Genomic DNA, 12,873 nt, shown 5'->3' on the forward strand with positions numbered 1-12,873 from the left:
CGCATGATTAGGGCTTACTTGGCAGAGAATCCAAACAATTGGGACCAGAAGCTGCAATCCCTTTTGTTTGCTTATCGATCAGTGCCACAAGCCAGTACCGGGTTCAGTCCATTTGAACTTTTGTTTGGGAGAAAAGTGAAAGGTCCACTTGATTTAATCAAACAAAATTGGGAACAGATCACCCAGGATGACCCACAAGATGTTGTGACATATATAGACACTTTAATGATTGACCTGAAGAGAAACCTAGAGCTATCAGCAGAAAACCTGCAAGCTCAGAAGGTCAGACAGAAAACCTGGTATGAGCAGAAAGCCAGGGAGAGGCACTTTAACCCAGGGGAGGAAGTGCTTTGGCCTAGGCCCTGCAAAGAGAACAAACTGCAGCTGGGTAGCCCAGAAATAAAATACTTGGGTCACATAGTAGGGGGAGGAGTGATCAAACCCCTAGAGGCCAAGATAGAAGCCGTTCGTGATTGGCCCAGACCCAACACCAAGAAAAAAGTCAAATCATTTCTTGGGTTGGTGGGCTACTACAGAAAGTTCATCCCGAGGTTTAGCGAGATGGCGACTCCGCTGACCGATCTGACGCGGAAGAAGACTGATGACTGTGGTAAAAGCGTTCCTTAGAACTGCCTTTACGCAAGACAGAGAGGGATTCAGAATGATTAGTCCCTAATGCTAGCAAAACTGGGTCCTGTAATTTTGCCCTAGGCGACTTCTCACTCCTTCACCCAAGTCTGTCTCGATTTTAAATAAACAATCTGGAAGGTCTGCTCTTCCTCTTTTTACTTTAGGACCCTCTTTTGGTAATATGGTAATGTGGCCAGATCAAAACAATCTTAGTCAAAAATATCCAATTTACTACTGTAGCATGGTCTAAACAAGGAGACAGCTTACAGACAATTTGTCTTTTTATATTTTATTACAAAAGATAACATTTCAACAAGCTTAGTTTAACGTCATTTAGTATTTCCAAAATAACCCCCAGCCTTAGCCACCAGTTATTTCCTCTACAAAGTGAAAACAATAAACAGTCTAGCTATATCTTAAATAAGCATTCTTACGCAGTCTTCTGATTAAAGTTCTGCCAGACGCATCTCTCTCCATGTGTCGTCTCTGGCTGTCGTGAAAGCAAACTCTTCCCCCATCTCTCTTCTCCCTCCTTCCCCTTCGTCCATCTTCCTTAAATTAAGAAGTTATGTCCTTGTCCATGGAGTTGAGATAAGATAAGGTCAGCTTGCTCTTCTTAACTTTTTTTTTTTCCTTTAGCTGGAGAAGAACTGACCTTGTACATTTTTTCTTCCTAATTAACACCTGGACATTAGTCAGCTTCTAGTTGTTTCGTTGCTGTAATGAAACAAAATCCATCTCTATTCTACTTTTACAATTTTCATAAGCAAATTCATGACACGCCCCCCCTTAAAGATACAAAATATAGGACTATTAAAGTTCTTATTTTGTTACTAACTTAACATTTGATTATGAAAAGTTAACAAGACTATATGTGAACTTACAATTATCTTAACCAAGTATTAAATTCATAACAGTAATATATCTTTTCTTATGGCTAAATACATCTCTATGAAAAATACAGAAAAAGAAAACAAGTTAATTAATTTTAAACAGAAATTCAAGGTAACCATATTACATCAGCATAGCATTTTCAACGATCTGTTACATTATGTTCGATTTTTCTCCCCACATTGTTACAATTAGAATTATTAGGAACAATCTTTTGACTTTTACCCCATTTAGTTACCATGTCAGTAGGTTCATTATCTGGATTAAAACACGCCACATGACACTGATACACCATAGCCAATCTGTCTCTATACATTTTTAAACTATTTACATGATACATTATTGGTTTCTTGGACGAATTTAACATTTTCACAAGATAATTCACATTTCCCACTTTTTGTATGATTTCCCCTGGACCTTCCCAAACTACTTCCAATTTTGAAGGTCTGAGCGGGTTTAGTACCAATACCATATCACCCACTTCAAACTCTCGGTGACGGGCCTTCTTGTCATGATAGTATTTTTGTTTTATTTGGGATTTCAACAAATTGTCTCTTGCCAATTCTTGCACTGCTAGAAGTTTTTCTTGTAGTTTCCGGACGAAATCCGCGACTGGAACCGTGCTACTTCTGACCACACCTTCCCAGTCTGATCGTAGTAGATCTAATGGTCCTTGTAGGTTTTTCCCAAACACTACCTCACTCGGCGAAAAACCTCCCAGAGAAACATGAGGTGCACTTCTGTACGCAAACAAAACAAAAGGTAATAGTTCGTCCCAAATATTCCCATATTCTTGGACTAGGGTTTTAATCATTCTCAACAAGGTTTGTTGTCCTCTTTCCACCATTCCATGAGATTCTGGATGATAAGGAATGCTAAAGTTTAATTTAATTCCGCTGATCTCACAAATTCGGCTCATCAATTCGCTTTTAAAAGCACCGGCTTGATCGCAAATAATTTGAGTTGGTATCCCTATTCTAGAGCATAAATCCACTACCACTCTAGCAATAGTTTGGGCCGAAAGATTGCTGATGGCGTATGCCTCGATCCATCTGCTGGCTTGACAGATGAACGATATGATGTATTTTTTCTTTGACTTCGTGGGTACAAAAGGTCCTAGTACGTCCATTTGAAGAAATTGGAACACTTGATCGGGAATTTCAGTTAGTTGCATATTAGCTTTTGTACTGTCGGTCTGTTTCCCCGTTCTCTGACAATAATTGCAGGAATTAACATAGTCCTTGACGTTTTTGGAAATGCCGGGCCAATAAAAATGCTGCGAAATCCTACTTAAAGTTTTTTGAATTCCCAGATGTCCGCTACTTGGACTATCATGGGCAAGTTGCAGAATTCTTTCTCTGTACTCTATTGGAATAACTAGTTGTTGTACTGGTTCCGCCTGATCATTTGATTTGGGAAAATATTCTCGGTACAATAGTCCATTTTGTCCCCACAAAAAGGTTACTTTTTGTTGTACCGGTTGTACCGCGTAACTGTCGGCTTGAGACCTCAAAGTATCCAATGTAGGGTCTTCCATCTGTTTTCGTTTGAATTCCTCTGATCCCATTGGTACTAGTAAATCCTCTGGTTCAGTTTTTATCTCAGTTGTACTAACCGTTTCATCTGCAAGGGGTTGATGTTGCGTTACATGTCCATCTGATTGCTCCTCAGAGTTATCTTCAGTTGGGACTTGCTCTATTGCCTTGCTTTGCGCACGTGTTACTGCTTGTATGGAAGCTGATTTTAAAGTGTGTTGGTGGTTAAGAAATGCTAGATCGTTTCCCAATAAAAAATCAGGTTTACCTTCATGCACTAATAAATATTTTGCACCTTTCCAATTTTTGTAGCTAATTTGCACATACACGAGTGGTACGAATCGCTCGATTACTTCTCCTGATCCATATGTTTTCACTGGACATCTCAGGTTATTCAAGATTAGTGCCGGATCCACAAACTGTTTGTTAACTGATGAGATATCGGCAGCGGTATCCCTAGAGGCATTTATGGTCAAATCTCCCGTAGAAAAATGTAGGGTTACCGGTTCTGAGAAACTTTTCAGTGACCAATATAACTGTTCTTCCGGTAGGATGCTACTAGGCTCTATAACTGAAAATTTCTCCCCTGAGGGTGTCTGCTGGTTTACGGTTGTAGAGATTTGAGCTACTTGTAAGCCCATTATCCTTGGCACAATCCTTGGCTCCGTTGCTTGCATTTCACTGCTTTCAGAAAAATTTGGCTTGACGACTCCTTGTCGCTGGGGTGACACATTCCTTAGTTGATTAACTTCATGTGGTTCTGTTGGTTGTTCTGGTATTTCTAGCGATGTTGCACTGAGATAGTTGACCTTTGGGGTTGTTGATTTGTATTTCCGTTGAGCCGGTATGGGTGCCTTCTCGAATCTCCTTGGTGCTGGTAAGGGTGTCTGCTGATATCTCCGTGGGGCAGGTAATGGGGTTTTGCCAACTGGCTTCTCCTCTGGATTAGTTGATCCCGCCAGTCGTGGACAATCCCTTTTTAAATGGGCTCCTCCGCATTGAAAGCAAGTCAAGGGTGACCTAATCTGGCTAATACCCATGCTTCTTCGCTCTTCCGCTATTGACTGTCCTGGTTTTGGAACCACTGTCTTCTTAGCTTCATATAGGCTCTGCCTCCTAGGCACTTCTGGAATAGGCCTAACTGTGGGAGTAGGTTCACTTTTCTTGAAGGAAATGATTCCATCATCTTCCTGTTCACAAGTCAGGTTTCCACTATCCATGTTCCCTAAGGAACCTCTGGCCTGCTCTCTCTCAGCAGTTTTACTCTGTAGAATCTGTAGTTTCAATTCATGGTATTCCCTTGCTTGTCTCTGACTCGTGGAGTGGGCTTCAAACCATTGCCTCTGGCTCTCCATGAAGTCTGCCATCATCAGGGTAAACTGCTCTTGCAACCTGAAACTCGCATCCCTTTTATTTACTGGACTGCTGCTGGCCTCTGCTCCAGCTGTTCCCCTCTGCATGGTTATTTCTCCTGTTAGCAGGTCCTGCTGAATAGGAACTTGTTCCGCCTGCTGTGTCCTTCTTGGCTTCACTTTTGGTTTAACAACTTCAGGATTTGCTTCTATTAATCTTTGAGCATATTCTTCATCCTCTGAGTTATCTACTTCCCAGTGTTCCACTGCTTCCAACATCTCCTTATCCACTGATACTTCAGGCAGTGAAAACCGACTGCTAAAAGCCATTTTTCCTTTTTTTTTTCTCTCTCTCCCTGCAACCTTGGCCGCAGCACGGGAGGAGCAATAAAACAATTAAACTGTCAGCTTTGACTGATCCTACTTTCCCTCCAGGAAATCCTTTTGGCTCTGGCTTGGGGTAGGAAATTTTCCCTTTTTTAATTTTATTTAATTACTTTTAAATTACTTTTATTATCCTGGCTGCTCCTTATAGACTCCTGCTACATTCAAAACAATTTTGCCACTCTTCACCTGAGTGAAATGAGTTGGCACTTTTTAAACAGCACAATGCTTGTTCCTTAGAACTCTTAAGCCACTGGCAGAATCTCTCCTTGCATTACTTTAGCCTGAGCTTTCTGCATAGGAGTCTTCTCCAGTCACAATAATTTACAACCTTCCCTGCTTTGCTCTGAAGCTCACGCCAGAGAAGTTTCACTTGTCCTTTATTTAGCAGTGTGTATCTGCTTGCTCACACATCTGCCTTCATAAAACAATTACCAGCGCTAATTCAGCCCTTAAGCAAAGCGCAAACCAAGCTGCAACTCTTTAAGCTGCCAGCATGGCATAAACACAGCACATGGATTTGTATCCAAACACAGCCACCATGGCTTGTAAATCAAATCCCACCGCTGCCACCATGTGGTAAAAGCGTTCCTTAGAACTGCCTTTACACGAGACAGAGAGGGATTCAGAATGATTAGTCCCTAATGCTAGCAAAACTGGGTCCTGTAATTTTGCCCTAGGCGACTTCTCACTCCTTCACCCAAGTCTGTCTCGATTTTAAATAAACAATCTGGAAGGTCTGCTCTTCCTCTTTTTACTTTAGGACCCTCTTTTGGTAATATGGTAATGTGGCCAGATCAAAACAATCTTAGTCAAAAATATCCAATTTACTACTGTAGCATGGTCTAAACAAGGAGACAGCTTACAGACAATTTGTCTTTTTATATTTTATTACAAAAGATAACATTTCAACAAGCTTAGTTTAACGTCATTTAGTATTTCCAAAATAACCCCCAGCCTTAGCCACCAGTTATTTCCTCTACAAAGTGAAAACAATAAACAGTCTAGCTATATCTTAAATAAGCATTCTTACGCAGTCTTCTGATTAAAGTTCTGCCAGACGCATCTCTCTCCATGTGTCGTCTCTGGCTGTCGTGAAAGCAAACTCTTCCCCCATCTCTCTTCTCCCTCCTTCCCCTTCGTCCATCTTCCTTAAATTAAGAAGTTATGTCCTTGTCCATGGAGTTGAGATAAGATAAGGTCAGCTTGCTCTTCTTAACTTTTTTTTTTTCCTTTAGCTGGAGAAGAACTGACCTTGTACATTTTTTCTTCCTAATTAACACCTGGACATTAGTCAGCTTCTAGTTGTTTCGTTGCTGTAATGAAACAAAATCCATCTCTATTCTACTTTTACAATTTTCATAAGCAAATTCATGACAATGACCGCATCCCGTGGACCAGTGACTGTGAGGAGGCGTTCCGGAGGTTGAAGGAGGCGCTCATCAATTATCCAGTGCTGCGTGCTCCTGACTTCGACCGGGAGTTCATCATCTACACCGATGCGTCTAACAGCGGGGTAGGAGCAGTTCTGTGCCAGGAGGATGAGAATGGTGACCAGCATCCAGTGTCCTACCTGAGTAGGAAACTCCAGAAAGGTGAGAGACATTTGGCAACCGTGGAAAAGGAGTGCCTGGCCATAGTATACGCGATTCAGAAGGCCAAACCTTACATCTGGGGAAGACATTTTGTTCTGTGCACTGACCACTCACCACTGCAGTGGTTAAAGACAATGAAAACCCATAATAGTAAACTTATGAGGTGGGCTTTAAACCTGCAAGATTATGACTTTGAAGTGAAGGTGGTCAGAGGGTCAATGAACTGTGTTGCTGACGCGTTGTCAAGAAGACCCGAAGAGTGAAGACGGCGAAGAAACATGGACTATGTATATGTTGGTGACCAAAAGTTAAATGTACCTGTTTTTTTTTGAACAAGCTTGGTTTGTATTAATAAAGGTGACTTAATGTATTGTAAATGTTAATGTTTAAATGCCTAATTGATATGTTTAACCTAGAGTGTAAGTATGAGTAAGTATGGTATTGTGTTATTGTATAACTGTTTATGTATTTTGATCCTGGTTGTTTTTTTGGAGAAAAGCACTTTAGCTTTTCCCCTGCAAAACAACTTATAAAGAGGGGAGGTGTCACATACAGCACTGATGGTACCTGTCTGTCATGGGTTTGGAGGGAAAGTTCCATCCTATGGGGAGTGGAAGGCGGGACATCAGGGGGAGGAGCTGTACTGTATATATATTTGGAGCTTGTGTGAAGAGTGAGGAGTGGGAGTCTGTGTGTCAGACTGAGTACTACTGTGTGTGTTTGTACATACCTGATAGGTTCAGGTTTCTATATAGGTAGCCAGAACTGATAGGTTCAGGGTCTGTGCTTTACTTTAAAGTGTTCTGTGTGAACCAAACTGTTATATGTATATGTTTGGGACTTTGCCACGTTACAGTATCTTATTTACTTGATCTTTTTATTTACCTTGTTTGTTATTTAAATAAACCTTGTTCTTTTGTTTGTTAAAAATCCATTCCTGGTCTGTGTGACTCCTTATAGGGAATGGTTGGTGGCAGCTTAATTATAGTGTGGCATACTCCAGTAGGTCTGGGGTTGTCACACTCGGCAACCTTTTGACATCCAGGTTTGTTTTTTACAAACTGAATGTTATGTATTTGTATAGCAATAATTTTTTAAGAGCAAAACAAAGGAAGAATGAAAATGAAAAAAACTGTAATGTCTTTTTCTGGTTTCATCTGCTTTTGCAGCATTCTTGCTAGAAACAAAGCTATGTTGTCAGTGACTTCTGGAGCCTCATGGGGCAGTACAGCCCAAAGACTCTGCTTATGAAACAGGTTCAATCCCGGGTTGCCAGCTCAAGGTTCAGTCAGCCTTCCAACACTGGTAAATTGAGTACCCAGCTTGCTGAAGGGGGCCAATGTGTAGTGGGCATAATCACATTGCAAACCACCCAGAGGATGATTTAGTGCAATGAGATGGTATATAACAGATCCCAAAGGGCTTATTTTAGAAGAGACCTCTGTGTGTGTGTGTGTGTGTGTGTGTGTGTGTGTGTGTGTGTGTGTGTGTGTGTGTGTGTGTGTTTTTTGCTTTTCTCTCCCAATCTGTGCACCATCTTTCTATACCTGTAGCTTCCCAAGAAGCAGCAGGGCGAGCAGATCAGACAAACACAACAACCAAAATATAACTTTGCCAACAACTTATTTACTTACCCTGCCCCTTTCCCTTACAAGGACCCCCATGCTCTTGTGACTTATTTAGACCGACAATAGAAATTATCCTCAGCCTGAGAGTCCCGTTTCTTTCCCAACCAACCCTTGGCCATTTATTTATATATTTATTTAGGGTCCTCAGTCGGTCCCACGACCTACCTGGTCGTGGGGCCAACTCTCCACATGAGAGAGTCCCTCTTGCACCGGAGGGAAACGAGGGCGAGGCCCAGAATCGGCCAACCATTCCCCATCTTCAGGCTCCCCTCATGGAGAGGGCGGGGGAGGGTGAGAAGGGTCGATCCAAGTCCCGAAGAAAGGGCTCTGCCGGAGTTGGGGCTGGGTAAGTGGGGGGGGGGGCAGGCCCGCCTCCCGGCCGAGGAAAGGAAGCTGCCGGAGCGGGAAGGGAAGCCATGGCGCGGCCCGAGGGCGCCGTCGGCCGCCGGCTGCTTCTCCGACCCCGGATCGTCCTTTTCGGAGACTCCATTACTGAGGTATCCGCGCCCCGCCAGGCGATGGCGCGGACAGGGGTCGGTTCGGTTCCGAGGCGAGGCGAGGCGGGGAGGGGGGAAGAGGCCAGAACGCTTCTGGCCGCCTTGTTTCCTCCTCCCCCCTTTCCCGCCTTCTCGCCAGGAAGAGGAACGGGAGTCCCGCTGGCGACCACCGTAACACCCCACAACGCCTCCCGGCTCTTCTTTCCCCCTCCCTCGGCCTCGCCCCCCCCCGCCTGCCGGTTTCCTCGCCTCAGAGAAGCCCTTTCGTCGCCTGGGAGCAACGGAGCCCTGAGGGGAGCTCTCGGGAGCTGCCGGGACCCTTACTTTTGGCAGAGGGCTTATTATGGGTTTCTTTCTCCCCTCCCCCCTACTCCGATTTTCCTCCGAGGGCTTCAGCGCGGCTTGCAAGGGGGGCGGGTCCCCTCGCCCCCCACCATCGCCCCGAGGGACCCGCGGCAAGAAGCGAAGTCCTTCTGGCTCGGCGTCTGGGGCAGCGGCGGTGTTGTGCTTAATGTGCCCTCCAGTCGCCTCCGGCTGAGGGCGACCCCCATTTCCAGCCTGGCCTGCTCGCCTCTGGTAAACTCACCCCTGTGGTGTCCATGAGGGAGTCAGTCCATCCCTCCCATTGCCCCCCCCCCCTCTTCTCCTGCTGCCTTCCACCTTTCCCAGCATTAATGTCTTCTCAAAGAATCCTGCCTTGGCCTTTCCACCACCTCCTGGCCTGTTTTAGGGAGGCAAAGAGCTTCCTTAGGGACTAAGGCATAATCAGCATAATCTATGAGGTGGTTTAATAAAAGCCACCCTAGCCTAAATTTCAAGTGAGGAATTTGTTTCTGTGGCTGATAATTAGTGGGTCATTGTGAGGTGAAGACAGGCCAAGACTACCAGAAAAACCATCTTGCTGGTGACGGGAGATGGGACAGTAGGTTGTGGGAATACATTTATTTGAATTAAATGTGCATTGCCTTCTTTTCTTCTAGTTTTCCTTTGAAGAGAATGGATGGGGAGCATCCATTGCTCACAGGTTAGCTAGGTAAGGCATGTTTCCATGTTTCTCAAAAGAGGCATACAATCATGATTTTTAAATACAGTTCCTTTTGATTTGAGCAACAGTGAAAAAGTGTTTTGACGTCGCCATTCTTTTATATATATGTTGCATTTATTTTATATTTGTAGTGCTGTTTTAATATTTGAACATGTTGTGAACCTCCCAGTGGCCTTAGGCTAGATGGGCAATATACAAATCAATCAATCAGTTAGTCAGTCGAACAAACAAATACTGATTGAAAATATAAAGCCTCGGCTTTTTGAGACTAATGGCAGTTACTAAAATTAACACAACACAAGCTACATAAATGAGAGTATTCTGCATACAGAAAATTCTGCCTACCCACATATAAACTGAAATATGCTCCTGCTGCACTCAGACATTGAAATGTTTTCTACTGCAAGGTGGAGAGGGTGAGATCAAAGCTATACTCCTGAGACACATGTGGGTGTTTGTTTTTACCCTGCCTTTCTCCTCAAGTATTACAAATACTAAGCAAACCTCTGACCGGCAACTTTACATTTTAGAATGTAATTTATTACAGACTGGGATTTCTGTAGATTAAAATGTATTAACAAATATGTACTCATTTTAGAAAATGTGATGTCTTGAATCGTGGACTCTCTGGATATAACACGAGGTGGGCAAAAATCGTTCTTCCAAGACTGGTCAACAAGGATTCTATTGCTAAGACTGTAGCTGTAACAGTTTTCTTTGGCGCTAATGACAGTGCTTTAAAAGGTACAGTATATATATACATTTTTGCACCCATCTCCCATCCCTCAGTTCTATTTTGTTTCATTAGGTTGGAGCTGAGATTGTTATCATGTCATCTCAGAGGTTTCATAGTCTGTCCAATGTATTTCAAACCTCCCAGCTTCAGTTCAACTATACAGTGCTTCTGCCGTTTTCTTTTTGCTTTATTTTAACTTGTTTTTTAATGCCATGAATTTATATACCATCTTTTCATAAAGGAAAAGAAATAAGCAGATGAGCCCAGCCTAAAGCAGGGCATATAAAACTAAGGGGATGTCTACATTGACAAATAATGTGGGAAATGCTCAGAGATTGGGATGGTCAGGTTCTTTTTATTTTCTGTTGACTATGTGACATACAAGTCAACAGTAATCAGCACAAAGTGTCTTTCCCCAATCCATGGGTCCCCCCCCCTCTGCAGTGGAGTCAAAAGCATTTGTTTGAGTCATTGTGGATGGGTTTGTAAGCTGCTCATTCATTCCTCTTTCCCCTGAACCAAGTGCCTGGGTCTGCTTGTTTTACCCTTCCATGCCCCTTCTCTGTGTGGACTGACATACTCTTGGAGAAGGTAAGTCAACACTATTACTGTCACTCATCAGTCTTTTTGCTTTTGTCTCTGGCCAAAAATGCATTGAATGGAAAAATACATCTACATAGGTCACCTCCTGTGTACACCATTTGGTCCATGATTGGTCACCTGCAAGCTTGGAAAGTGAGAGAAAGCAGAAATGTGCCAGCTTAAAAAGTGTAGCTTTGCAGGTACTGCATGTTTGCACAGCTGCTGCCAGCAGTGTGATCAAAGAGATCATCCTCTTTATCTGTGCTCTAGAACCCATTGCTCAGTGTAGTTTCTTGATGAGCTTCTGTATATTCACATGCCAAGCTAAGAAATACTGCAGCATTAGAGAGTAATGTTGCTATTTTACTTGAACGTGAACCTTCTTCCCTGGACAGATGTGAATCCTAAACAACATGTTCCGCTAGATGAATATGCTGATAATTTGAGAGCCATGATACAGTACTTAAAATTTGTGGATATTACAGAAGATAAAGTTGTCCTGGTGACACCGCCACCACTTCATGAAGCATCCTGGGAAAAAGAGTGTATTGCCAAAGGTAACCAACCCCCTACTTCCATTTTGGATCAAGAGATGTTGCTATTATGCATTTGCCTGTCAAAACACTATGGCTACCATGAAATTGCTTTTGTTAGTCTGAACTTTCCCCCACCTTTGTTTACAGTCTTTTTTCCCCTTTATCATTGTGAAAAGGTGAAAAATTAAACCGTCTCAACTCTACCACTGGGGAATATGCCAAGGCCTGTGTTAAAGTAGCAGAAGAGTGTGGCACTTCTTTCATTGACCTGTGGACATTGATGCAAAAAAATAATCAGGTAAAATCCCTGGAATTTTTAACACCATACTTTTAGAATGTGTTCCTTATTTCCAAAAATAAATGGTTTCACCTCAACGTTAGATAGCAGAGTAAATCTACTAGGAAAGGTAGAATCTCTGGGTGAGAAGGTTGACTCAAAGCACTCACAAACCCACCCATTATTTTGTTTCTGCAGTCGCCTGGTAGCTTACTTGCATGCATTCTGTCGGAATTCCTTGTATCAAGTCATTAACACACTTTCTGACCTTTCTGTATCTCCATTCTAGGACTTTTGCTGCTATCTATCCGATGGACTCCATTTATCAGCCAAAGGAAACAATTTCCTAGCAAACCAGCTTTGGTCACTCCTGGAACAAAAAACATCCACCCTTCCTATGCTGCTTCCCTACTGGCGAGATGTGGATCATCTAAATCCAGAAGCTAGTCTCCTGGGCAGTCCTCAGGATTGAATAGAAAGTACAACAGAAGCACCTGTGCAGACAGCAGCAGCATCTTTAAATGTAGAGAATAAAATTCCTTGCAGTGAGGTGAAGTGGGGGAATAAATAATTTTTTAATGAAACAGTGGTATTTAGCTATAAAGTGCGGTAAGATCCTGCAGGTTTAGTGGGCATTGCAATCCAGCCAAAGGATCCAAAAACCTGGGGAAAACTGCACTAAAGAAGAGGAGTTGGCATACTGCTGTTCCATTGTACTAATGCTCTGATGAGATTTAAGAAATATGTACTTGTTCATGCAGAAAATTAATAATACATTAGCAGTGATACGCAAGTCCAGTCTCAAAAGAAGGCTGTCATGTACACAAATGCAGTCTTACAACTTGATTATCAAGTAGGAAGGTGCCCTCAGGCTTATTTAACTTTTCAAAGCATTCCTCTGTCCTGTACTCTTTATTTCAAGTAACAGGTTTCCAATCTTCCTTACTTTATGCTCTAATAAAGCACCCCAATCTCCAGTAAGCGAAATCAAAAGCCTACTTTTCCTGAAGACATTTATGTTTCCAAGCATTTTGCTCCTGCATTTAACATTTATAGGAAGTTGATAGGCAGAGGGAACAGAGTTACTCTTCGTATGCTGCCAAATCAGCAGATAATCCATGGCAAATGCTATCAATAAGTAGAAGAGGCCACATGATGCTTTCAAAGGAATATGGAGACGGGTAC

The 12,873-nt window shown here is 42.8% G+C and overlaps 1 protein-coding gene across 1 annotated transcript; it reads left to right on the top strand.

The window, feature by feature from the left end:
- Nucleotides 1-8,373: 8,373 nt before the first annotated feature.
- On the top strand, nt 8,374-12,272 carry IAH1 (isoamyl acetate hydrolyzing esterase 1 (putative)). Its single transcript, XM_020796602.3, has 6 exons — nt 8,374-8,512; nt 9,493-9,545; nt 10,156-10,301; nt 11,271-11,432; nt 11,588-11,709; nt 11,978-12,272. Exons 1-6 carry the CDS (start codon nt 8,432-8,434, stop codon nt 12,158-12,160), a joined length of 747 nt encoding a protein of 248 aa, XP_020652261.2. The 5' UTR covers nt 8,374-8,431; the 3' UTR covers nt 12,161-12,272.
- The last annotated feature ends 601 nt before the right edge of the window (nt 12,273-12,873 follow it).

The sequence above is a fragment of the Pogona vitticeps genome, chromosome 1 (assembly GCF_051106095.1).
Source record: "Pogona vitticeps strain Pit_001003342236 chromosome 1, PviZW2.1, whole genome shotgun sequence".
Taxonomy (NCBI): Eukaryota; Metazoa; Chordata; class Lepidosauria; order Squamata; family Agamidae; genus Pogona; species Pogona vitticeps.

What these genes read in the sequence shown, in the direction of transcription:
- IAH1 (XM_020796602.3), top strand. Translation starts at nt 8,432, where the DNA reads ATGGCGCGGCCCGAGGGCGCCGTCGGCCGCCGGCTGCTTCTCCGACCC. An exon ending in ATTGCTCACAGGTTAGCTAG is followed by an intron (nt 9,546 to 10,155) that starts GTAAGGCATGTT and finishes TACTCATTTTAG; the next exon opens with AAAATGTGATGTCTTGAATC. An exon ending in AAAAGAGTGTATTGCCAAAG is followed by an intron (nt 11,433 to 11,587) that starts GTAACCAACCCC and finishes CATTGTGAAAAG; the next exon opens with GTGAAAAATTAAACCGTCTC.